General features: G+C 37.6%; 2 protein-coding genes across 6 annotated transcripts; both read right to left on the bottom strand.

The window, feature by feature from the left end:
* Positions 1–2,554: 2,554 nt before the first annotated feature.
* On the bottom strand, positions 2,555–4,793 carry LOC122070808 (annexin-like protein RJ4). Its single transcript, XM_042635034.1, has 6 exons — positions 4,721–4,793; positions 4,076–4,221; positions 3,692–3,948; positions 3,224–3,542; positions 3,054–3,143; positions 2,555–2,876 (listed from the first exon to the last, which is right to left on the bottom strand). Exons 1-6 carry the CDS (start codon positions 4,791–4,793, stop codon positions 2,619–2,621), a joined length of 1,143 nt encoding a protein of 380 aa, XP_042490968.1. The 3' UTR covers positions 2,555–2,618.
* Positions 4,794–5,633: 840 nt separating this feature from the next.
* Positions 5,634–27,213, bottom strand: LOC122070813 (protein transport protein Sec24-like At3g07100). Of its 5 annotated transcripts, none has more exons than XR_006137978.1 (15): positions 26,918–27,213; positions 21,858–22,850; positions 21,608–21,746; positions 13,740–13,930; positions 12,913–13,020; positions 12,519–12,722; positions 12,124–12,355; positions 11,893–12,042; positions 11,615–11,771; positions 10,871–10,998; positions 10,448–10,770; positions 10,171–10,365; positions 9,728–9,968; positions 8,681–8,878; positions 5,634–6,156 (listed from the first exon to the last, which is right to left on the bottom strand). XR_006137978.1 is itself a non-coding variant. In XM_042635046.1 (15 exons), the coding sequence occupies exons 3-14, from the start codon at positions 22,800–22,802 to the stop codon at positions 9,735–9,737; spliced, it is 3,006 nt and encodes a 1,001-aa protein (XP_042490980.1). In that variant the 5' UTR covers positions 22,803–22,850; positions 26,918–26,986; positions 27,054–27,210; the 3' UTR covers positions 5,634–6,156; positions 9,728–9,734. The 5 variants fall into 5 exon arrangements, 4 of the variants coding, with proteins under 4 accessions (XP_042490980.1, XP_042490979.1, XP_042490982.1 ...); XM_042635046.1 differs by lacking the exon at positions 8,681–8,878 and having other exon boundaries at positions 26,918–26,986; positions 27,054–27,210; XM_042635045.1 differs by lacking the exon at positions 8,681–8,878 and having other exon boundaries at positions 26,918–26,986; positions 27,109–27,191.
* Between the last annotated feature and the right edge of the window lie 140 nt (positions 27,214–27,353).

Here is a 27,353-nt window from a genome sequence, read left to right as displayed (position 1 = left end):
TCGATGCCAAACAAGTAATATCGTGGAAGATAGGAATCACTGAATTTGGTGTGTCAATGTGCTTGCCAATGAGGATAGAGAGCAGTACTTTGTGGTCAGATTTGACAATTAAATGGTCCAAACTTTCTTTAATAACTTGCAAGATGCCCATCCAAATGCCATAGCTTCTCCTCTTTGGGGGAGGGGGGGGGGCTCCTATGGAGTTGATGTCATTTGCACATGTGAGTAACCGGTTGAGGGGTCCTATTTGATTGACTGGCACCATGTGATTCTTATTGCTCCCATCTTATTACAAAACACTCAAGGAATCTACCCCACGCTTCCAAAGAGAAACTATACTTCAAAGATATGTGGCCAAGGGATTAAAAAATTATACCACACAACACACCTTTGGATGCAAGTGAGACACCTTGATGGCTTGATCCATGCCCTTTTTTTTCTAAAATGTTTAAAGAAGAAAAATTAAAATAAAAATGGGTGTTATAAGAAATTTAGCCCGTAAGCCAAAAACACCAACAAAAAAATAGGTAGTTCCCCTCTTGGAAATTGCCTAACTAAAAACAAAACTAATACCAAGAGATACTAAAATCTAGGGATCAAATGCATTCTATTCCATAAGATGACTTGAATCAAATCACTTTCACGATGAGGTAATCTAATCAGACTTGTGCCCAGCCTGCTCCACATTAACTTTTCCCTTTCTTTTGTTTAACTTTCTCAAAGCCATCTTCCCATAGCTCAAGGTGCTTCAAATTGATGCAGGCCCAGTTCACATGGCCAAAATATTGGAAAACCGGTATGTCACCCAAGTGCTATGGAGGTCTGATTGCATCAAAGTGCGTGAGGGTGCTTAAGAGCTAGCCCTACACCACCAAAGGGAGAACCGGCCAATAAGGCTAGCCTAGCCCACTTCAGCCCATCTTCTGTAAGAAATAGTCAAGTCACATACTCCTAAGTTGGACTATCCCTTTAGCTCCCTTAGTGGATTTCTACTCAGCTCCTTTGACGTCACAAATTGTGAACTTTTAATTCTTTGGTATTTAAGCTAGTTTTGGAAAATGCAAAGACTATACATATTCCAATATTCAACCTTGGAGCTTGCATTAAGACCTTAGACAACACAAACTTTTGTAGGAAACCCAAGAATGGCAAGATGATGGGATTTCTCTATCATCTTTCTTTTCTTCTCTTATGTAATCTTAGCCTTAGAATCTTAGGGGAAGAACTTGAGATTTTAGTATTTAATTTGTCTATAAATGTCCACCGAAGCTAGCTTATAAGGCAGTGAATTTTAAGTGAATTTTGAATGAAGATTGCTCAGTGCATTTCTTTTGAACCTTGAAGAGTTTCTTAGAAAAATTGGAATTTTCTACTTCGCGAGCATCTTAGAATTGTTACAAGACCTCTTTGGAGTTGTAACCATCCTAAAAGAGTTGCATTTCAGCCTCAAATCTATCTCTCTTGCATTTTAATGTCTGTTCACAATTATGTTCTTGTTCTTGCACCAACTTGAGTCCTTGTTCAATAGACTTTTATCATCAAAGTTGTAGTTCATGAGTCCTTATTCAGCAAACATTGGAATCAAGTCATTTCGACTTAAATTGAACAATATATCATCATTTTACTAAAGTCACCCCGAAATGAAAATTTTGCACTTGTCATGCTTGTGTTTGGGCATGTTAATATTGTCTTCTACCAATCCGAGTTTGGCAATCTCTTTTATAGGGTTGTATCACACCTCTACTACAGATTGCATGGAGCTTTTCATTCATCAGACGCTACCCTAAAATTCCCTGAACGAGGCACAAGATGATATCTTATATAATCGATTCCCAAAGGCACTTTGAACTGTGCACTCTGAACTAGAAATTCATTCATACACTAAAGTAGCACCTCGTGGATTCAGTTGTTGATGTCCTATTGCATATAAAATACGAAGAAATAAGAAAGTCATAAACTGAAGATGTGGTGCGTGAAAAAGTGCCTAATGCATTTGGGAGAGTGTGGAGCATTGAAGCCCATCTTATTAAGTGGTTTTGGGTTCAAGTTTTCTAGTTTACAGTTTCCCTCCATCCTCATATAATAAGATAAATTAGGATGTATCCAAAAATAAATAAATAAATAAATAAATTGAACATGTGGGGCCCATCATTAATGTGACCATGTGAGGAGTATCCCAACAAATATTATTGTACCACTGATGGCTCATACCTACAATAGTATACTAGGTAACCATAAGTTTGACGTAGCTCTTGATCTTTTTTTTTTTTTTTTCCTATTGTTCTTTTTTTCTTTTTAATAGGAAAGATATTATATTTAGGTCTTGACTTTATTCTTTTCTGTAACAAAGAGGAACACACACATTTCAATTATGCAAGGTGCACCCTCACTAATCTCCTTATTTAACTCAATGTAGATGATAGTAAAATCTGGCAGCTAAGATAAATCTCAAAATATAGCCAAAATCAATATTTATAAAGGAATTATAATGCTTAGAAGCCTACGTGCCACATTAAGAACATTAAACATGGAGTCCGTTCTTCAAGCACCACACAAACTAGAGAGGTTGTAGTGCCAAAGAATTACTACAATATTACTACTATAAACCAGAGAATGATTCAAACAAACAAGTTTCCATCAATAAGACTAACTAGACTCAGAGCTAGAACTTTCCACACCAAACACAGCCTGAAGCTATATTGGATACATATTGGAAGAGGACAGCTAATGCACTTCAGTTCCTTATCTATGGCATGCTCAAGAGTTATATTGTTTCTCTTGTAATACAGCTCCTTGATGTCCTTCAAATCCTTCTCTGCACGCGTAACAATCACACGTGTGAGTGCGTCTTCGTCGGTCCCCACCTTTCGCAACACCTGAAATACAAAACCAGAAGACAATATAAGAACAAGTTAACTTTGGAACATTGAATATGAAATGTATGTAAATTAAAATGTTGTTGCCACTCTGATTAATGCCCTCCCAGACCCTGCAGTAGTGGGAGCCTGATGTACTCAGTTGCTCTTTTTGTCACTTTGTTTAATGAATCTTACCTTCTCAAAGTACTTATGAGGATCATAGATGCATCTGATAGCAGTGCGCAATGTAGCTAAGAACTCATCAGCAGGATCACCCAATAGGCTCTAGAAAATAGTGAAAATTTAAAATAAATCAGATAATACACATCATAAACAGCCTCTTAAATAGATTTCCTAGTCATTACCTTGGTGATGGCAGTGCCATGTTCATCCTTGTAGCTTATGAATGTTGCAGTGAGCTGTGCTTTACTCCTTGTGCCCAAAATTCTAACTCTCTCTTCATGATTAAAGGCCTTCTCTTGGATCACATCATGAAGGATACCAGCCTCTGTCTGGGCTAAGCTCTCATTTATCTCATCACCATCATACCTATAGGTACCCACTAAAGCAACCAAAAGCTGTAAAACAAAACATGAAATAGGGAATAATAAGTAGCAATTGCATAAATAATCAAGGGTAATGTAAGAAAGAATCAGCACACTACACCAATGATAGGTTGAAAAATGGTATCATCTATATGGCCCCACATGTTCAGAATAGGAGAGAGAGTGTAAGTGTGAACTTTGCTATCTATTATGTAAGGAAGGATATAAAAGAATTTGTACAAGGACAGCGTAGTAATAATCTTTTTCTCATAATCAACTCCTAAATACCAAATCATCCACAATGTATAGGTCATAGAGTCCATCGCCTTACGAAAATCGCCTTCCGTATGGGAGGCGACATCTTCTTCCAGGGAACGCCGGTATCGCAAATGGTACGCCTTTTTCATTGCCCAAAGCTCATCAGGAGAACGAACACATCCAATTTCAGCTATCACTCTGTAGTCAGGTATTGAATAACTCGATGCCACATTAGCTAAGACTGCATCTCGGTCAGCAGGATCAAGCATCCACCGGTACACAGCTTTCTATGCTCACACAAAAATTAAGTTACAATTCTATGTTTCATTTTGGGTTATAAAGATGTGCATATGAAAGGATACAGAAAAGATGAACTTTGTGAGATGTATATAGTTGAAGCATCAATAGTAAAACCTCCAGGTCCCCAGAAAGTTCATACTGAAGGCACTTGATGAGATCCTCTTGATAAAGCTCCTCGTAAGTTTGCCTGATTAGCTTCCTTTGAACAGCATTTCTTTGCCCAAGTATTGAGATTATGGCCTTCTCATCTGTTCCAAATCCTAACAAAAATGTTTCCGAAATCGAATTTTCAATATATAGAAGTTGAAAAGGAGAGATCTTATCTATTGGAGAGGGCGTCTTCTGATGTGGGTGTCCTAGTGTTCCCCCTTTCAAATAGTCCAGAGAAGCTATTTTAGACATTTCACTATTCTGGATGAACAATAAAACCGAAGGGGTGTGCAAAAGTGACCCACACAGTGGCATTATGAGAATATTTTCCTCATTAGCTATTTAGAAATTATTCACAATGTGTAAATTTGTTCTTTATGTGACGGAGCAAGTTTTGTGGAGAAGATCGACACACTATCTTATGCGGACTCTTTCACATGCTCTCGGTGCGACACATGTATTTTTATTTTATTTTATTTTAGGGAGAAAGAACCCTGCAAATAAAGCGTTCCCCAGGCCCATAGGTTGAGAAAAAAAAATCATGAATCAAAACAATAAACAAAAATAAATAAATAAATAAATAGATAGATAGATAGAGAAACAGATAACCTTGGCAAGCCTTCCTGAGAGCCTCTGCATCTTCCAAAGGTGAAGAGTGGTCAGGAGCTATGAGGGTAGCCATTCTTGTCATCTTCCTGCTCTTGCAGACTCTCCTACCCTTTCTCTATTACACTGACTAGTAGTTGCGCCACAGAGGAGCTCAATCCCTATTTGTATTGCCCTCCCCCTATTCCTATAATGTCGTATCTTTATGGGAATTAACACATTTCAAACTATTATGTTTCTCAACGTAGCCATTAATAAATAATAAAGAGGTTTAAATTCTGTGACTGATTTGCTGTTTTGTTAATTCATACTTATTCATACTTATGGTCTTTAGTAGTCTATTTAGTATTCCCACATATTTATGGGTTATAAGTTGCTAAATAGGAGTGATTATTCTCTGCAATGAGTGCGACAATGTGCTGAACATCGGATGGCTAAGAGCATCTAGGCACGCGCAGAGGATATTTTTGGACTAAATTGTCTTCCGGTCATAGTACACACATTCCACTCTGCCTATTTCGGTGTAAAATTTTACACGAAAATTTTAATATATAAAATTTACATTCACTTATATTCAGATAAAAATTTCAATTTTTGTTCCCCAGAAGAAAAACATAATGGAAAATTTTTCCCATGTTTGTTTCCAAGATATTAACTTTATCTAGATGATCTCATCCAGCACCAATACCTATAAATTGTTGAAAAAAAATTTTTTTTTAATATAATTCCAGTTATAACTAGCCAATATCTTGACTCCTACAATTGAATTTTATTGAAATAATTTGAACTCATGAGAATTTCAAAATTGTTCCTCAGTGGAAGCATTTGTAATTATTTTCTACTCCAAGAAGAAACACCAACTTAAAAAAGGAACCGTTAGCCGGGGAGGGAGGGTGGGGATTAAGGAACACAGTAGTTTGCGCAAACACCACCAAAATAAATTGATGCGATAATGAAATCATCTCCCAGTTTCATTTTCAGGAAATCAGTAATCAAAATCAATCGCACTGCTATTGCATGGCCCGCTTTACACACCAAAAAAAAAAAATTAATACAAAAATCTTCAATTTTCCCCATTGATCTCTAAAAAAAAATGATAATGTTAAAAGCCATTCTTCTCCTAACAATTATTATTTCCAGGAACATAAAAAAAAAAAAAAAAAAAAAAAAAAAAAAAAAAAAAAACGACCAACACCGACAAAATAGCTTAATTCCCTGCACATTGATAATGCTGATGCTCTCAATCATCCATCCCTCAAGCTTGTTAGTAGTATCATAGGATAGATCAGTTTAATCTAATGCCCCATTGAAGACCACCTTCAAACAACTTCAGCTGAATGTCAGGGAAATATGAAACTAGGAATTCTGGTTGGCGTCAGAATCGGAGGCCATATAACAGGATACAGACCCCCAATTATAAGAAGCTGATGAAATACAACCTACACAGACCACAATGAACCATGTGAGGAGAAAGAGAAACCCAGAAGGAAAAGACGCAACAGCAACAACTAGTTTCACATGCTGAAACATTTTAATCCAATCTTTATGTCCAAAGAATCAGTCAAAAGATACGATGTGAATTTCACCAAGTGCTGTGAGAGCACAATTTGACAAGAAACATCTAAAAGACAAGTTTCCAACCCAGGGGTAGGGAAAAGATAGCAGAGATTTCAATATGGGAAAGATCAGCCAGATTTGGAAGTGTTACATACGAAGGCCAACAATCTTAGTTCATTTCATTTTCTTAAAATTCAAATTAATGTATTAATTCTGACATTTTTTTATTTTTTCTTTTGGAACATGCATAATTATTCCCACTTGAGGTGGGATCCAACTCCCAATTCTCTGCTATCAACAGCTAGAGGCTTTCACCACCACGCCAAGAGTGGCGTCTCATTCTGACCACAGTTGAATGGCAAGAAGCATTTAATTATGTATTGGAGCATATTTGGGCATGAGTAGAGGAAAAAAGAAGCAGCAGCGAAAGTTTCCGCCAAGTTATGATAATTTTAACAGATACATTGTCCCTCCCCAACCCCCCCCCCCCAAAAAAAAAAACCGGCTTTGTGATTAGAGGCTCGTAGTTATAGAGAGGAAAGTAAACCGGGGGCAGTTTGTTCAGAGTAAGAGGGATTCCGCTAGCCAATCTGGGAGTGCCCGACGACCACAACCCTTCATGCCCTAAGTCCACTCGATTGGGAGCCAACCAGGGGCACCATGCAGTTCAAAGACCTAAAATCAAGCCCAATGAATAGTGTTTGTCTAACATCAACATATTCTTGTAGGAACAGTAAGACGAGAAGCCACAAACGTCATCTACTGACCTATTTTTCATAATGGGAAAAGGTGGAAGCAAATAATCTATTAACCTATTTTCTCATATCAGTGAACTCATACTATAAATAATAAGAAAGAGGAAGAGAGAGAAAAGAACAAGGGATAGTTGTAACTTGGGAGTCACAACCATACGAAAAGTCATAACGCGAATAGGGAACTAGAAGACATATAACGAAAAAAGGAAACTAACTCTAACTTAGCTAACAACTATCCTAAACCCAATAGGAAATTACATCTAAGTACCAAAGATAATATTGAATCAAATACCATCCCACGGTATGAAGGTCTATAGACACCCATAGACCTTCAACCACACATACGCTCTAACAATCCCCCTCAAGCTAGAGAATAGATATGACAAAAGAAAGCTCCAGCTTTGACCAACAAGAACTCCAACGAGCACAAAGAGAACTCCAATCAACAATCATAAAGCCAGCAGCAATATCAGCTCAAACACATCAAACATTAGTAGATACAGAAATGGTATATCAAATAAACCAAGTAAAACCATCAACAACGAACAACAGCAACACAAAAAGCCCGTCCCAAAGAAGGCACTCCAACAATAGTGAAGTATCCAACAACTACATCAAAAGACCTTCCCAAAGAAAGCACTCCAACAAAAGTTTAGCATCCAACAGCAACATCAAAAGACCTTACGAGCCTCAAACAGATGTCTCATTAAATTCCACCGATAAATAGGTAGCATCAGGATGCTGGGGACCAAACAACACAACATCATGTTGTTGAACATACCAAACAGGATCAGGTCGCTAAATATGATCATCTTCAAAAGATAAAATAGTTGTCGAGGACACACAGGAGTAGATACTTCTGCAAACAAAATAATTTAAGCAAACATAATCTTGAACAGACAATAACTCAAATCAAGCAGATAACTTTAATCTTCCCATCACGTGTAGCAGTACACATGGACAAATAATTTCCAACAACCATCATCATAAAGTTGATCATCACAAAGAATCCCATAACCAAGGGCATCACAATAAAATAATTTCCAATCTCCCCCTTACAATACCAAATCTGAACATATAACTCCAATTACCATGCATGCAAGTATCAATTTTCCAAAAAAAAAAAAAAATTCCAAATTGAGGTGATCTCGGACCCACCAAAGCAATAATTTGGATATATATATATATGCCCAATGGAAATTCTGAAATTACTTCATGCAATTCCCAATTGACGCAGAACCCAGGTCAAAATACTAAATTGGGGTTGGTATAGACCCACTCAAATACACAATAGGCAATAGCAAGGGTTAAGGGCAAAACAGTAATTATCTTTCAAGGGTTTATTGACAAATAAAAGGGAGGAATGGTAAGATATTATAAATGTCTTAAGGATGGAAAGCGGATGGCACAATTGTAATTAAATTGAAATCCCATTAGAAGCACTATTCAAGACCAAAGGGTAAACAGAGAATGGGTTGTAAAATATGGACAATGGAGGATAAAGGAAGATGATAAGGTTAAAAATGGAAAACACAAATAAATAGAAGTATTGATGCCTTAAAAAAAGGGAACGTGGGGGAGAAATGTAAACAAAACAAATAAAAAATAAGAGTTAAAGGTTAAAGAGGCAACTACGTTGTCTTCAACCTACCGAACGAACTAACCAACGAGAAACTGTCGGCCATGGCGGTAACCAAGCAAAAGAGTTCGAGTGGAATTGCTCTAGCAGTAGAGTGATAACAGCCAAGAAAGATGGTAACTCCAGCAACAATAACTTCAATCTTAGCAAATCTTTTTCTTCTTCAATACATCACAACATCAGAGATATTGATGGACTTCGATTAACTTCCTGGACAACATAAGTAGCAGGAAAATAACATCCAAGATACGAAAACAACAATCAAATCTGCAATATGGTGGAGCCGCATATCTTCAAAATTTTTAACGACAATAAAACCTCGATCAAAGTTACTAGCAGCAAAGAGAAAATAAAGCAGTAGGGGAATAAATCCCAGAAATCGAGCCAGAAATTTGTTAGCAGCAAATCCGTCGGTCACTTTAACGGTAGCAGTAGCAGAAAACGATTATCACAAAAAATCCTCATCCCATACGAACTTCTTCAAGCTGGAAACCCAAATCAACTCTCAAAATGGCAAATCAATGAGACAATTAGTTACTAGTAACTATGCTTGGATACCATGTAAATAATAAGAAAGAGGAAGAGAAAGAGCAGAGAACAAAAGATAGCTGTAACTTGGGAGTCACAACCATGTGGTTGGGACTGCCCACTTCATTCAATATATAAACTATTATAAAGTCATAACACAAATTGGAAACCAGAAGACATATAACCGAAAAAGGAAACTAACTCTAACTTAGCTAACAATTATCCTAAACATAATAGGAAACTACATCTAACTACGAAAGATAAGCTCGAATCAAATAACATCCCACGATATGAAGGTCTACTCTCTAACACATACCAAATCTAAATTTCTTCCTCCATTGCAACCCTAACCCTTTCTACCCAAACTAATCCATCAACCATCCGATATGGCCCAGACAATTGACCTTTTAGCACTAAGCCATAATGTCTCACCGATATTTCCTTCCCTTGTTTTACTCACTGCCTTTATGTAAGTACAAATGAGTAAGTGTATCCATGATCCCCGCAACCCAAATTTAAATTCATTATTACCTGCACATTATGCACTTTGCTGGACTTGCCGGTGCATTTGTAGTACCCAGTCAACATAGCCACTAGTTCCTCCATTTTGATCCTCCACTAGGCTTGCAAGTAGCAACCTGCTCTCTCTTGGTTGTTCACCTTGTCTTACAACCTGGGGCAACTGGTAATATGAAGGGTCAATTTCCCTAAATCTCTTCAGTAACCCCACTAGCTTTCTTGACATCTCATTGTCTTGCTCACAAAGGATAGCCTGAATTTCAAGAAAAAAAGGGCAAAACAGCATTAAATAAAGTTGACTATGTGAGCGGAAAAGAGGTTGAAAGAAATAAGAAAATCGATCCAGGTACACAATATCAGTAACTGTAGCTCTATCTGTGATTACCACAAGGTGATCTATGATATTTGGCAAATGCTGAGCACAATGACAATAATATAGTGAAGGAAGACAATACCTGAGATGGATCAGGAAAACCAGACAAGTTTACTCCAAGTAAATGGAAAGCTGTAGCAGACGAAAGCATTCTGCCAAACCAAATAATGAAGCGAAACCCGTCATCAAAAATATAAAGACCTCTTGGATCCAAGACCTCAGTGGATAAAGGTAACATTTTTGAGAAATTCTTAAAATCATCAGCCTTAGTGGATCCCTAAAAACAGAAGTAGAGTATCAGTTTATAAGATCTAATAAATTAATAATTTGAGCAGGCCAACAAGCATGGGTTTCCCTACCTTTTCAAGATACTCATCAATCCGAATCAAGCTCGGGTAGAGAAGCTTCAATAACCTTCCAACAGACAAAGTCATCATAGTGAAACCAGCAGCACAGCGTTCATCAAGTTGAGCATCAGAAAATCCCCCACGAAGAGGGGTGGATTTACATAACGCTAATCCATACAAAGGCAAGAATTGCAGTGATTCTGGATATATCATCCTGGCTGCCAAGCGGTGCTGCACAGCATGGAGATTTCGATATTCTCTAAGAGCTTTCACAATCCTCAACTGCACAGAGTGCCGTGCATCTTCCAGCTTATGGGTCAGAGTTTTCTCAATCGCTGTAGCACAAGTTTTCACAGCTTATATCACTGTAGTAAACTAAAACACAAGCAGTTTCACAAAAAATTACAAAGTATTAAATGGGAAATTTAATCATACCAAGCCTAGAAAGCAAAGAAACTATGGCACCAGTATCAGCCTGGCGATACATTTCTCCAAGATCCGCTACCACGGGTGCAGCTGCTGTATGGACTCTAATACGCCTTTCACCTGAAGATGATGTGTATCTTCCCCTTGCTAAGGAACTCTTGAATACTACTAAAGAAGGGCAACAATATAACTTACATATTGGCCACTAAGGACATCTGAAGCTCCAACATTTATGATGGGTTGCAAACAAGCTAAAAGAGTGAAATTGTTAAAGCACCCTTCATAACTGAGGATACAGAAAGGTAGTTCAAGAATTGAAGAAAAGAAAAAGAGAGAGAATGCATGACGGTAACTGAGTCGAAGTGTATAGGAAATCAAATGGAAGAAAATTAATCCCTGCCTTTCTCCAGACTAATATAGCATCCTCCCACAAGAAAGCATACATGCATGTATAAATATTAAATATGCAAAGTTGCAAACACATCAATTGTTCAATCTGGAGCAACAAATAATGGGTTGCAGAAATTGATTTGTGAGAAATTAAGCATATAGATCAGCTACAAAATATTTGTGAACAAATAAAACATCTATATAACGGAGAAGCAGAATCACATAAGCATAGTTTTCCAGCATATAGAAGTATCCATCGTCATCTAAAAGGGAAAGATGATAGATATCAGTCAGGAATACAGTTTTATATTCAATCATGACCTGCTGCAAACTGCAATCATCTACTCAGAAATCAAAGGATACAGCAGAGCAACTTGAAAATATACAGTCTGGGTTGCCAATAATGTTTCCTCCAGAGACAACTGCATTGCAAAGGCTTTATCACAGTCAACAGCTGGAAGTGCCAATAAATCTGTAGATCTTAACATGAAGTGTCCATGATAATTTGTAATCCGGCCCCCTGAAAAGCAGTAAAAAAAATATTCATAATTCAACATTAAGACATTACAAAAAGATTCTGCCAAGCAAACAATATATCTTGAATTCTCAAGATTGTCAGAAAGCAAATATTTGGAATAAACCTTTGCCACATCTTATACGCATCACTGCTTCCCAAGCAGTTTCCCTTGTAAGGTCCCTGGCGAGCTCATAACTCAGCCTCTCTCCATGAACTGTTGATTTGAAACTTGGATAGTAATATACTTGTCCACCAGTATATTTTGCCAGAGTTCCTATCAGGGGAAAAAGTTCATGGAATGTGAAATAAGGAAAGCATTCATAGATAATTAAATAACGAATTTTAATAAATGTACCTAGCGATGCAATGTCAGTGTACTTTTCAGTGAAAGCATATACATTCACTCCTATCTGGTACTTGGTAAGATCAGCAGCCATTTGCTTATAGAAAGAATCCTCAGGTATTCTCAGTGTATTTTCTTTATCTGTTCCATAAACACGATGATCATCTCCTCGTAACCTTAAGCGGCCAGTGCCAAGTGATGGTAGCGTGCTCTGGAAGATCAACAATTTACCCCCTAGTTGGTTCTGTTGAGACAGAACAGCCCAAGTTAGTGTCAAGTTGCTCCTCAAGTGCTACCCTCAAAGGCGCCAATAAAACCTAGTAACTAGAGAATATATTAAAACATTTGATAGGATGTCAGTAGCAAAAAGAAATTAAGAATGGATAAGTATTGGAAAGGTAACACACCATAACCATGAAAGCTGCCTTAAGAGCCGGACCAAATGCAGATTCCATATTTACATTATCCTGGAACATGGATGGCAAGCTATCTAGAAAAGCGTCCACCACATTTCTTGATTCGGACAAGTTGACCAGCAGATCATCTGGCAATGGTACAAATATGTCTTCCAAATCTGACACCACCATCATTTGAGGCTGCGTTAAAGATGACTGGAATAGGAAAAAAAACGAAGTCAATATAATTTGCTGACATGAAGATGCATTATCAGTAACCTGAGGAAAAGCATCAATACAACAAGTGGACTTTTAAATAGAAGCTGACAGTTAAGTAATCAAATATTAACCAGAATCAATTAACAATGACTACTCCTATATAATCAGCAGAGTGAAATTCACTTGCCTTCATGTTGTAAAAATGTAACGTACTGTCAAAAGTTAAAAACCCTATCTGGGTTCTGGGGAAGCCAGGCAACTCATCCAAGCAAGATCTAATCGTCTTGGCCACAACCTGCCAAAGAAAGTTCAAGGTCAATACAAATTCAAAGATCTTCAAAGAATATCAAATGAAGAATAATCAAGGCGTGATCATTGAGAAATCATTGAGGAACAAATAAAAACAAAATTATATCCTCCCCCACCCATATACCAAGATAAAGCCTAAAAGTCTTTTCAATGTCCAATTGATCCCGTTCTTTTTTGTTGGGAACAGGCTCATTGTTGTGCCATGGGGCCTCCCTCCCTACATCATCTCACCTTATCCCCTATTGCATTAGGGTGTTGCTTTTAGTTTCTTTTTCTTTGCTTTCACCCTCAGGGCCTTGTATATTCCCCTTCCCCCCCTTCTTCGTAACTAATTTTTTATTTATCCAAAAAAAAAAAAATTTGTCCAACTGAACCACAAGTACAGTAGCCCAATGAAAAGTAATTCAATATGCTAGGCCAGATTTTTAAGGGGATATATTAAGTCCAAAAAATAGTCTCTCCCCTCCCATATACCAAGGGAAAAGCCTCGCATGCCCAAAACGGCTAGTTAATCAAGTTAAATGAATAGCATAAAGCAGAACAAAATTCTTTCTTCATACGATATATAAATAAACTTCCATTTATCATGAATTTAAACACATATTAATCATAAGTAACATGTAATTGATATAAATGTACTGTAGGCTAGCATGCAAAATGAACTTTTCAACAGATGAAGATCATCCTGAAACTAAAAGTGCTTACCTCAAGCATACCACTTCTAGCAGCAGACACCGATACATCAATTAGGAAAAAATATAGAGGTGGCATGGGAGGCCGCACCATATACTCAGTTGGAGCCACAAATTCTACACTACCCTTTGAAAGTTCGGGCCGTTGATCCAAATCAGTTCGTCGGCCATTTGCATCCAAATAGGAAAAATATTCACCAGGAACTGAAGATGGAAGTGGAAACAGGTTAGCATTTATGTCTTGCATGGAGGTAAAGAAATCTACAAACAGGCCTCTTCAATGATGGCAAGAAAAAGTTCAGTCTCCCCAACAAGTGCAAATCAACAAAATACATTTTCATTAGGCATAAATAAAGTACAATAGAATGAGGGGAAAAATAAAACCATTCTAGTTGGGTCAAGCAAAACAATTATATATCAAAATTGAGAACCTAACGTAAGATCCTGATAGAGAAAGGGGTAAAGAGAAAAAAGGACAAGCAAGAAACCAGATTGTCCTGAAAATGTGTATCAGGAGACAAGAGATTCCAGTATTAGTAGTGAACTACGTTTCACTTAAGCCGAAATCCAGAATCTTCATTTTAGTGTCCACCACAAAATAGTTCACTGAAATCTTCGCCTGGTGACTTCGGCAATTCTGGTCATTTTTTGTAGCGTTTCAGTTATTTTGGTCATAATTGTCAAAGTGCTAGGTGACTCAAGGTGTTGGAGGACCTTCCTAAGTGCTTAGGCGATAACACAGCCACTAGGCAGCACCTAGGTGACCTAAGTGTGCATGAACGATTTTAAAACATGGATGCAGTTTCGCCTCCACTTCTCAAACCCAATGGAACATAAACCATGTGGCAGGGTTCATAGACTCAACCGTCCACCCTAAAGTCCCTTTTGGTGTATTGAAAGTCTGTAACATAAGTACAAACAAGGTCACCCAGAATAGATATATATATATATATAATTGTTTTTTGTTAAAGCACACATGAATATTAAGGTTAGTGGAATGGAGGAGATGAGGAGCCACACGACAAATTGAGGCATTCTTGAGACTGCCAGTTGGAAAAGGACACATGAGCGCAATTCGATAAATATCACCCATCAGCTGTGCTCTATTTTCTCTTTTCCTTCCTTATCCCTCGGTTTATAATTTTCACCATTATATCAAAACCAAATAACTTAGGTAAAACAACCAACTAACCAAGGAAGCAAGTAGTAGGAAGGGTTCCATCTTTGGATCCTTCGTCCCATGATGAAATCTTCTTCTCCCTTTCTTTCTGTCTTTTGTGTGTGTGTGTGTGTGTGTGTGTGTTTTTAATACAATGGCATGATCCCATGCACCACGCTGTATAAAAACATTCTACACAAACCAAATCAAAACATTAGAAAAGGCATTTAATCTCATATAATAATAAAAAAAAATACTAAATCATTCAATACAATAAGGCGGTGGAACGCTTATCCACCGCCTAGGTCCCAATAAGGGGGGGAAAAAAAGATTGGCAGCCAAGTAACCCTTGCCCACACATAAAGGGTTACCATTTTTGTAATAGGTCGGATGCTATTATAAATAAAAGAGGAGGGGCATGCTGCCCACGATTTTGATGAACACAATTGTGCTCTCTCTTGAATTTTTGCTATTGTGTTGATTCAGTTGCAGGCCTTAGGTTATGTGATTCCTATGATTTGGTCAGTGGTGAAAACCAGATCTTTAGTGCAGGTGGAGCTAGATGAGTCGGAAACATCATAAAAAAGGAATCATTTCGCAACTTACCAAAACAGGAAACAGTAGGTGAACCCTACAATGTGGGAAGCAGGAAAGGGAAGTGTACTCATAAAGCACCTGTGAGATAGTGTCCAAGGACATGTAGCCTATGCCGTCACAGTTGGTATGGGCGATCCCTAGTCCTACTAGGATTGTCTAAATAATGGGCAGAGTGATTAATGGATGGCAGCCATGATGGAGGAGATGGAGTCCCTATAAAAGAACAAGACTTGGAAGATTGTCAAGAAGCTTAAGGGAAGAAAGGTGATTGGATGTAAAAGAAAAAGGGAGTGTAAGAAAATGAGGGTGAAATATTTAAGGCCAGGCTTGTAGCCAAAGGTTATGCTCAAAAGGAGGGAGTGGACTAAAATGAAATATTCTCTCTGTTGTGAAACACACTTCAATACAGGTACTACATGATTCAGTAGTCATGCCTGATTTAGAGTAGGAACAACTTGATGTTTATGGTGATTTTGAGGAACAGATTTTCATAGAGCAACCTGAAGGTTTCAAGTTGCAAGGAAAGGAATATCAAGTTTGCATGCTTAAGAGATCACTATACAGATTCAAGTAATCTCCTACGCAGTGGTACAAGTGCTTTGACTCCTTTATTGTGAGGATCGGCTATTCAATAAGTGAGTATGACTGTTGTGTTTACCCAAAAATGTTTGGTAATAATTCATTCCCTATTGAATCTTGGTGTTTATGTTGATGACATGCTCATTGCTGCCAACAATAAACATGACTCATTTATTGTGAGGATCGGCTATTCAAGAAGTGAGTATAACTGTTGTGTTTACCTAAAAGTGTCTGGTGATAATTCATTCTCTCTTGAATCTTGATGTTTATGTTGATAATATGCTCATTGCTGCAAAGAATACACATGACATTATCCCTCTCAAGCCTATATTGAGTGTTAAATTTGATATGAAGGACCTAGGTGTTGCTACAAGAATCTAGAGATCCATAGAGATTGAAGAGTGATTAAACTCCAGATAACTAAGAAGAGCTATGTTGAAAAGGTGTTGGAATGTTACAACATGGAGAAGGCTAGGCATGTTAGCACACCATTTGGCTAGCCACTTCAAGTTATCTAAAATGCAATGTCCTACTATAGATGAGGAGGTAGAGAAGAGGTCTATGGTGCCCTATGCTAGTGCAATCGGAAGCCTCCCGTATCCTATGGTTTGTAGCAAGCCGGAATTATCTAATATTGTAGCATTATTAGCTGATACATGAGTAATCCAGGAAATGAACATTAGAATGCAATCAAATGGATCCTCACATATTTGAGCAAGATAACAAATCTTGGAATCATGTTCAGCGGGAAGAGAAGTTCTACAAAAATGGCTGGATATGTTGATGCTAAATATGCCGGTGATCTAGAAAAACGGTGGTCTACTAGTAGGCAGACCTATTTCATGGAACGCAATGCTTCAATCTACAATTTCCTTGTCTATGACAAAGGCAGAGTACATGGTGGCAGTTGAGGTTGCCAATGAGGGGATCTACTTGACCGGTTTGGTTCTTGAGTTAGATATGGTGGTGTACTATAACAATCAAAGTGCAATTCATCTTGCAAAGAATCAAGTGTTTCATGCAAGGACAAAGCATATTAATGTGAGGTTTCATAAAATCAGGGAGCTTGTGTTAGAAGAAACATTCAATTGAAAAGAACAAATACAAATGGCAATCCTGCAGATATCTTTACCAAACCGGTCACTTTAGAGAAGTACAAGCTTCGCTTGGACTTAATCAATGTTAGTCGCTGAAGAGAGTGAGGGCTGCACCTTTTTATAACGGGGTGCAGCTGTGTACCTTAATTGAGGATGTGGGGATGAAGACATCTACAAACTATCATGGGAACTTTCCAAAATCCAAGCTAAGGTGGAGATTGTTGAGGGCTGATGTCTTGTATTCTGAATACTGAGTTGTGAGCTACCTCCAAAAGGCCTGAGCTACCTCCAAAAGGCCGTTAAAGCCCATAGAACTTGAGGCTTAGAGGAGTCATTTTTAGGGTTTTTACATGAGGTAATTCAACAACGTTGTATCTCTTTGTTTCCCTATAAATTTTTGTGATGGGGTGATACTAAGGCTACTAGGAATTCTTTGTAAGCACAGAGGCGTGAGGAAGAGATCGTGTAACCATTTCTCCATTGTTAGAGAAAACTGCTCTCATCTCTCCTATGGACATAGGTAGCTTGTTGAGCCATGTAAATCTTTGTGTTGCGGTTGTGTGTGATTGTTTCTTCTTTCCGTTTATTGTGTTTTCTGAATCATTAATAGGTTTTTGCTTCTACACTTCAGTCCACCCTTCTTGGAACCCTGCAAACATGGGACATGCACCAGTTACAGCCCATGCAGCCAGATTCATGCCTTGGTTTTATGCTTAGTTTGAAATTTTGACTAAAATGGTGAAATTTCGCCAAAAATAATTCGGTTTTGACATAAGTCGAAAAGAATTCCAATGCAAAACACTAAAAAGTCCAGATTTCAGTGAAATTTTGGTAACTTTAAGTCATTAGGGGAAAAAATTCAAGCATCACCCCAAGGTTAAAAATATCGGTATCGGGAATCGGAAGGGTAATTCCAAGAGATGTATCGTATCGGAGAGACGCAAGATACACTAGATATGTGTGGAAATGGTCAAGAAACACTTGGAAATGTTTAGGATATATGCAAAATACAGTTTTGACACATGAAACATTATAAACATGTATAAAAATAAGAACAAAGTACGAGAGACAAGTGCATTCAACTAATTATATATGAAGGATGAGGTTTCTTACATGTACTAATACCAAATTCTTTTAGGTATCGTATCGTTATTGTATTGTATCGGAACTTAGAGATACAATATGTATCGGTTAGTATCGGCCAACACAGAAGGATGCTTAAACCTTGCATGGGCCCATATATAAAAGCAAGATTCAATGAAATTTCAACTCATTTTGTCGAAATTTTAAGCTTTCGCCCTTTTTCCAAAGAGCTCTAGATCTTCTAGAAAACCCCAATTTTTGCGCAAAATTCTTCATTTTGTTGGTCAACTGTGGAGCATCAGCTTCTACATTTTGGTGGATTGAAGGCATAATGTGGCCAAATTTCCCAAAAATCCAAACTTCCCACCTTTATGGCTGTTGTGATGGGCGTCGAGAGATTTTTCAAATAGAGGATGACATAGCCATCATATGTCATAGGGTCTAAAGCTAAAATACCATTTTTTGTGTTTTCTTTTTCAATATAATGATTCAAACGTGTGTAAACATGCTGACGTAGTACTATATCTGAAAGACCCAAAACAGTAGCCAAGATAACCAGGATTTATAACTCAAAGGATAATTAAGAATCCAACAAGTAGTCATCCCCCACCCCAAAAAAAAAAAAGAAGAATCGAACAAGAAGAATTGAAGAGATAAAAGGAGGGAAACACAACAGAACTTGAGAAGGGCAGTTTGGTAATTTCCGGCCCCAAATTAGGGTTCAAAAATTAGGTTAATAAAGCCCAATCGATCTCCAATTTAGGAACTTGATTCACAAACAGGAACAAAACAGTAGCTCAATTCAGTTTCTAAGAAGGGAGGGCAGAATTGGAAATGAAGATATCTCCAGTTTTGACTGTCAGAATGATCCCAAATTTGAATCAGATCTTATTTTAAGGAACTGGAAGGTTCGACCAAAATTTGAATGCGATTGGGTGGCTGAATTTCTTTAAGATAAAAAAAAAAAAAAGGCCTTGCATCCGACCTTCTAGTTCTAGAAGACTTGAACAAATCCAAGGAAAACTTGAAGAACAACACTTACTTGTAGCAGCAAGGCTGCGTTTGGTAACGTTATAAAAAAACGTTTCTGGAGTTTTTCCGTTCCCATATAAAGTGTTTGGTGCATTTATGGTGTGTTTCGTTTTTTTTTTTTTGAACAAAAAGTTAAAAAAAAAGACCGAAAAAAAGAGAATTTACTGAATGACAAAAGGTAGTTCCATCGTTCCAGTTTTGTTAAAAAAAAAAAAAAGGGCATTTTGACACAGAAACTGAAATTTCTGTTTTTGACACGAAACGTCGTTTCTGGAACAGAAACATTACCAAACACAGCCCAAGAATAAGAAAACTAGTAGCCTATAGAGAAGATTATTAATATTGACCCGTCCGGAGTTTGCACTGTAGAATGTTAATCAGGTCCAGACACCAATTCCATAACCTTGATCAAACACAAGGAAGTTTTCACATATAAAGAGGAGCAGCAACAGCAGCCATTTTCATAAATCAAATTTGTGTACAATATTGGCCCCCATTACCTTATATAGAAAATAAAAAATAAACTCAAACACTAAAAAGGAAAGGCCTAACCTAATCCTTAACCAAATAGGACACCTAAACTGACAAGGAAACTGAAATAACAAATAAAATAGACTCAAAACTGGATTGGACATATAGACTCCTAATCCAGTTTAACTAAAACACTTGGTAAAAGTAAAATAATGAAATAAAGACTCTTATTTGACCAATCACGTATGTATATCCTATATTTACAGGCCCATAAAAGTGGCCTACTACATAGAAAACCCATGGGATCAAAGGCCCAACATATATATAACCCAACCCTAGACTTATTCCTAATAAAACGAGCCCATTTCGATCACGAATCTGCATCACATGCTTAGATAGGCACTCCCTGAAGCTTCAGGAAAAAATTTCAGGTTGTAGCCACCAAAAGCACCATTTCAAAATTTCCACCAAAATGACCAAATTTTTCGGTACCAAAATGCCGAAATATTTCTGTTTCAGAGGGGGTCAAAATACGAAATTTCTTCACTTCATCATAAAGCTGGTCTTTTACATGAGTTATCTTATTGTCAGTTTTGGATCTTAATTACAGTATTACTGCTCTTCTCACACTCTAATCAAACCCATCATTATGGTTCTGTTTGTTCACCTGCAGCCAAAATCTCGTTAATCGCACCTAACAGCACAAGAAAGAAATATTTCTAATCTTAATTGCAGTCTTTATTAGGAATAGCATAAGTTGTGTGGAACTAAATTCTGGATGACAAAGAAACACCACATAAAAAAAAAATAAGTGCAGCTAAGATGAGAATGTTGAGATTGATTAGTGGTAAAATTAGAACAGACATATTGAGAAACAAAAGGAAAAATAAAAATGATCTAGGAGAAGCCCCAATAGAAAAAAAAGTTGAAGGAGAATCATTAATGTCATATGGACATTTGCAGTGAAGGCCGTTGAGTGCAATGGTAAGGAGTGACATGATACAGATTTGGGTGATTAAAGGACTAAGGGGTACACCAAAAGTGGGCTAGTGGTGAGAAAATATATAAATAGCCTAAGCATGACAACCAACTTGACCTTAATAGAGTTTAATAACGGAATAGAATTCATGCAGCCCCACTTACTTAGGAGGAGGCTTAATTGAGTTGAGTCGAGTTGTATTAGGGACAGCATGGCACTTGTTTCAAGTCTGATCTAGTTTTTGATTGATCAGCTCTTAGAATTCCTCAAAAGTTTATATATTTTGGGTTTCCATATATTGCACTTCCCTCTCAAGTTTCAATTTCAATCATCACTGTAAGGGGAAATACTTTTCACTTTGAATCATTGGGTATTGTTGTATTAGAGAAACAGTGAGAGTTTTTTGTGGATAAAAGGAGCATTTTGCAGTTGTAGCAAGAAGGAAGTTTTTGGCTGAATGAGTGCTGCATCAACAGAGTTTAAAAAGCATTAATCTCATCAAGCACAACAAGATGCTTATATTTTTATAAACTGTACCGCTATGCTTTAAACCTTTCATGTTTCTATTCCATCAATGTATGTATGCATGTATGTACATATGTATTTATGTAAGTGTACATACTGTATAGGCAAAAAATGTAGATAGACAGACTTATGGATAGATAGATATGGCATACTAGAAAATAGGACATAAAAGCAAATCTTTAAAAATCATTGATTATGCAAGGAAAACTATAGATAAGACTATGCAGGGAATTACTTATATGATACAATGTTAAATGTTTATCGAAAGGGAGAAAAAGGGAGGGGGAGGGCAACCATGCACTACTAGAGACATGTCATTTCATTGTGGACAATTTTTTTCTGGGCAGAGTTCAATATACCATCATTGAGGAAAGCACAGATATTGCAGCTCCACTTTCTACCCCCATCAGTAAATGTAACATAGGGATTGATATATGTGCGACATCTTCTACATCGAATAATGCCCATTGATCCAAAATTAACTGTAGGAACTTCCTCCTGAATAAATACAAACAGTGGATAAGTAAATGAAGTATACAGCAAACAAGAAACTGTATCATATCACAACTTCAGATCAACAGTTCATGATCTGAGTACGTCGTTACTGACCCCATCAGGAGCTTCAGCAAGAGGATGAATCACTGCTCCTAGAGGCAAGTGCCACCTAGAAAGCAATGATTGGGAGTTCGGTATTGCACTGGTTGTAAGCCTTAAATATCTTGGATGGCAATTCAAGGGGTACTTCTCAACAAATGACTTTGGTTCCATGTCACCATCCAAAGGCCTTAGCAACGCTTTAGAATCGAGCCCTGGGTCAATTGCTCCAGGAACAGATCCAACAGAAAGTGACTGGAACTCCTCCACCAATCCTGGAAAGGGACCTACAGGAGGTATTGCACTGGGATGTTGCATTTGTTCCCTTGGATTAAGACCCATTGGAGCTGTTACAGGCGGTGGTGGTACATAACCTCCTTGTTGAGCAAAATATGGAGACTGAGCATATGGAACTTGCGAAGCTGGATTAGCTTGTACATTGGGATACCCATGCAAAGACGGCTGCATAGTTGATCTGGAAGCAGCAAATGACGACTCTAATGAAGAGTGGGGTACATTCCCTCTTGGTGGAGTACGAGGTACATTTTGAGGAGGTCCCGTAGGCACTAAAGGAATCTGGGTTTGTGGACGAAAAGAAACGGGTGGAGGTGGAAGTAAAATTTGTCGACCGGAAGAGGGAAGAACTGATGGGGATAACCCTGGCTGCCCGACAGGTGTACCAAGTGAGGGGGGTGCGGCTTGAGCTCGAGGAAAATGTGAAGTTGGAAAATGCTGATAAGAACCAACATCCTGTGGGACATAAGAAGATGGTGGAGAAGACATAGATGGACCATTAAACGTGGCTGGTGGCGAAGCACTATAACCAGAAGCCACAGATCCCACCACTGGGGCAGAGGATAAAAAGGGTGTGATTGTTGGAGGAGCAGCTGCAAAGGGAGAGGCAGCAGGTCTTCCTGGGAAATTTGGGGGTCCAGTCTTTTCATTTGCCATGGGTTGCATTTTACTCGCTTGATCTCCTAAAACAAGTTACAATTCCATGCACCAAGCCTGCCACAAACAAATATATTAATTTATCATAAGTGAAAATAAATGAGAAATATAACATACCAAAGAGTTGTGCCACCATGAAAGATTGGATGAAAAAAGTTTCATGATGTGTCCAGAAGCAACACATAGCAGACAAAATCTTAAGAAAAAAAAAAACAAACTGAAAACTTTGCAGGCTTTTCAAATTTGTTGTATAACCCTAGATTTTCCAAGAGCACTTGCCATCATTCCGCAAATGAGATGATGGCATTTCATTCTCATGTCAATAATAGTAGAATTTTCATGAAAACAGCACAAATATTTTAAATACTTGAAAGAATATACATTTGATAAGTCAGGCTGGGGAGAGAAATTTCTTCGAAATATTTTTCCTTTTTTAGGGGGGTTGGAAGGAGCCAAGAAACAAGAATTTCATTAATTAAAGTCATCATATTCAAAAGCATCACCTAGGCATCCAGGCTGGGTCCAAGGCAACAGCACGCCTTGTTAGATGCAAGAAAAGCGACCACCTTGGACACATTGGCATCACCTTGTGACAGCATGCATTAAATTATATCAGTTTTTTGACACCTCACGTTTTTACATTGATATATGTTTATTGATTTTTTTTCTTTTTTTGGGTGAATAAATGTTTATTGATTTGTTTTTCTTATGAATATGCTTATATTATATCCTATGCTTTGTTTATTAAATGTTGGTTTGCTCATATTAGACCATTACTGGCATATAATATCATATTGCATTGACATGGATTCTATGTTGAATATAAGCATAAGTATAAAATTATCATTATAACAACCCACAACTCAACTACATGGATCCGTGCAATGGAAAAATAAGAATAGTAATAGTAAAAGGAAAGGAACACAGTAACAGCATCTCAGTAGAACCCATCTAAATGGGATCGGCTACATGGATCCTAGCCCTCCAATCAGCTCTATTCGAGGTCATACTTAGGACAAGACCTAAACTATGCATGTCTTTCTTCACTACTTCTCCTATGGTCATTTTAGGCTTGCCCCTAAGCTATTTTAGTGAATTAGATCACTCCTCCTTACAAGTGCATCCCAAGGCCTCCGTTGAACATGGTCATGCCACCTCAAACGACTTTCTTGAAGCTTATCACGAATCAGGGTCACTCCCAAACCAGCTCTAATACGATCATCCCTTACTTTATCCTCCTTAGTTTTGCTGCACATCCATTTCAACATCCTCATCTCTACACATATCTTATCTATATGGCTCTTCTTAACTACCCAACATTTTGCCCCATATATCATAATCAGTCATACGACTGACCTATAGAATTTTCTTTTAAGCTTTAAAGGAATATGTCGATCACACAATACTTTGGACACACCTCCCCACTTCACCCAACCCACTTTAATTCTTTGTGAAACATCATCCTCTATATCACCTTCTTTATTTATGGTTGACTCTAGATATCTAAAATAATCACTTTGTCGTCAAGACCACAAGAATCAAAATAAATACATGGGGGAAAAATAGCCACAATGCAACTCTAGTTTGAAAACATCATTTTGGCACAAGCATCAAGCACTTGGCCAACCGAGGCATCCATTGGAAGAAGATTTTCAGATTGGAACCCATCCTACAATACTAGTACTTTTCAACCAACAACCCATAAATTATAAGAGACTAGAGAGAGAGAGAGAGGTCATCTCATCCTTGGATAGGAAAAAAAAAAACTTGTTCCAGATAAACTCAATCTGCCTCTAAACCTTTAAAAGCATCTATGACAACATCCAAACTGTTCTTGGAAGCATGAAACTGAGTTCAATGCATCGCTTTTTTCCATAGAGAGCATAAAACTGAGTTCAATCTGTAGATGATTATGACACTAAGCCAATGCATAACCTGGTACTGGAAAAGGCTGCACTATAAATACTTGTCCTGATGTGAATTGTTTTGACATCCTACCTTTTTTGTTTCTGGACCCAAAGAATCAATGAAATCAAGGGCAGGGTTACAAAACAAATTCAGAAATGATGTGAATATCATCTGTTGATGGAATAATAAAAGCATCTGTCCAAGAACGGTCAAGAATATTTCAGAAACTGGAAAGAACTCACCAAGAAGTTGAACGTAATAAGAATCAAAAGAACAGCAGAAAGAAAGCAATCTATGAGCAATAGCAGTAATAAAAATAGCCAATAGCTCCAACAAGAAGAATAGCTATTCCCAAATGAAGAACTTTAATCTTTTATCAGCTCCCTCATATATACCCCTATACTGATGCAGTAAAGGGTGTCCAATTGGGACAATTGAGCCTTGGAAAACTTTATTTTGGCCCATGGTCAGATTCTATGGGCCTTGGGCCTTTCATTTTCTTCGGTTTCGTTGCGATGGGCCTAATTTAGAAGCCCAAAAAGTGGGGGCAAAGGGTATAGGATTAGTCTTTTAGTTAAGTGTTTGAGTTACATTAGGATACTCAATGGGTTTTAAGAGTTCTATTTAAGTCTATTTACTTTAAGTTGGTATAAGTATAAGAAAGTCTATTTCCAGCGCTAGTAAAAAAGAGCAACCCAATGCGCAAGGCTCCTGCTACTGCAAGGTCTAGGAGGGGCAAGTGTGTACGCAGCCTTACCCCCTGCTTCGCAGAAGAGGCTGTTTCCAAGTTTTGAACCTGTGACCAACAGGTTACAATAGTGCAACTTAACCCAGTGCAACCCAGCACTAGTAGAGCTTTTAATTTCTCTAAACAGCGCCTATTTTCTCTCCTAATTCACTTATGCATAAGTCATATTCTTTTATCCCTTTCACATTCTCAGAAAGTCAGAATATTCTGAGAACAGCATAATTTTACATCACTGCTCATTTTCTTCCCCTTCCATTTTACTAGTTCAGGCCAGGAAGGAGACATTAGAACTAAGAGGTACCACTGTTGTGAACTTGTGATCATGCCGTCCTGATAGCCTCTATCTTGGTGTTCCTCCGATTCCAGATATTTTAATTGAAGAAGAGAAATTTGTAGATATTAAATTAGTTTTTCTTCCATGTTTCATCAACAATCTAGTTTTTTATTCCTAATTCTTTTTATGGCAAGAATTTCTTTTATTATGCTTACGATCATTGATTATTTTGTGTGATTGAACAGTAAACACAGCACCTAGTTTTGACAAAAGCACTGAAATTTTTCTAATCACACACTCAAAACCACAAGAGGCATGCCAACAACCAAGATTTTGTAGTGCTTAACAGTGGTAGCTGAGTACCTCAATAGGGTTTCTCATAGTGGATCCCAAATTCCCAACAACTAAGAAGGCTAGTAGTCTCTAAAAGATGCCAATCAAATGTACTATCTTATATGTCATCCAGATAATTTTTTTTAATGGTACTTGAGTGTGCTGGTGTAGTTTTTGCTGTTGCTGTTTTATTCTTGCCACTACTCTTTGCTTTCATTTTGGGCTATTTGAATTGGTGCTTATTTCTCTAACTGATATTTCAGGTCATTAATACACCTATAGGGTTCCATTTCCTCATCCTTCCTCGACATTCCTCTCCCCCAGCCAATTTGTGAGTTCAAATATCAATTGTTTTGGTTGTTCAGATATATATAAATATATATATATATATATAAAATATATGTGTCGTGTCAAAGATAATAATTACCAATATGTTACCCAAAAATACAACATGATTAAAAATTTCATAATTTTTTAGGCAAATTTAGAATATCCAGACAATACCCATGCCCAACCTCATATCGCATTGCCTCCCACTTTTACAGCTCCGACTGTTCAAAAGGAGACTACATACGTAGAGAGCCTCATTGAATCATGCCCCCATCCCTCATTTTTTCTTCTGTTCGGAAGCAAATTTCTCACTTGATGCATCAATAATTAGTTCCCAATTACTGGCATGTCAAAAATTCACCAAAATCCAGTATTCCGGAAATTGAATTTCAACCAAGATAAATCTGTCCTATTCTCCAAAACCCTACTACACTACTTTGCAATACGATCCCAGAATTCAGTAAAAAAAATATCAACAAAGGAAGCGAAGCAATAGACAAATAAACAGAAAGAGAGAGAAAGAGCCTTAACCTGTATCAAGGGCGAAGCTCCACAGAACGAGCAGTGGCGAATTCAGTAGAAAGAGAAGAGAGCCTTGACCTGTATCAACAGCAGTTGAAGAAGTAAATCTAGAGAGCAAAACAGAACTGAATTTGAAGCAGAATACCTCGTCGATGTAAGAACGACGCGAAGAAGATGAGAGAAGAATAGATCGAACTAGCCTTTCGCGAGATCAATGGGAAGCTATTGAACTGGAGTGAAATCGAGTGATCGATCAATCAACCAAGCTTTGCTGTACTAGTGATTTTTTTTTATTTTTTATTTTTTGGGATGAAACTTGCTAGATTTAGCACTTGGGAAGGGAAGGATAAGCGCACTCGCGAGTCCCGATCCATTCCGGGCAATTTCATCCGATCCGATCCGATCCTATCCGATTTTTATTACTATGGCCCACATGGTTTTAGGT

Source organism: Macadamia integrifolia, unplaced genomic scaffold (assembly GCF_013358625.1).
Source record: "Macadamia integrifolia cultivar HAES 741 unplaced genomic scaffold, SCU_Mint_v3 scaffold_113A, whole genome shotgun sequence".
NCBI lineage: Eukaryota > Viridiplantae > Streptophyta > Magnoliopsida > Proteales > Proteaceae > Macadamia > Macadamia integrifolia.
Note: the sequence above shows the minus strand (reverse complement) of the source record. Positions and strands in the feature narration are given on the sequence as shown.

Excerpts from the sequence above, each read along its gene's own strand:
- LOC122070808 (XM_042635034.1), bottom strand. The coding sequence starts at position 4,793 with ATGGCTACCCTCATAGCTCCTGACCACTCTTCACCTTTGGAAGATGCA. Across the intron at positions 4,222-4,720 it reads TCTCAGGAAGGCTTGCCAAG|GATTTGGAACAGATGAGAAG; the intron begins GTTATCTGTTTC and ends CATTTTTGTTAG. Across the intron at positions 2,877-3,053 it reads CTCATAAGTACTTTGAGAAG|GTGTTGCGAAAGGTGGGGAC; the intron begins GTAAGATTCATT and ends TTTGTATTTCAG.
- LOC122070813 (XM_042635048.1), bottom strand. The coding sequence starts at position 22,802 with ATGCAACCCATGGCAAATGAAAAGACTGGACCCCCAAATTTCCCAGGA. Across the intron at positions 13,931-21,607 it reads CTGTGCTTTCCTCAATGATG|TTCCTGGTGAATATTTTTCC; the intron begins GTATATTGAACT and ends TTCCATCTTCAG. Across the intron at positions 13,021-13,739 it reads CTAGAAGTGGTATGCTTGAG|GTTGTGGCCAAGACGATTAG; the intron begins GTAAGCACTTTT and ends TTTCTTTGGCAG.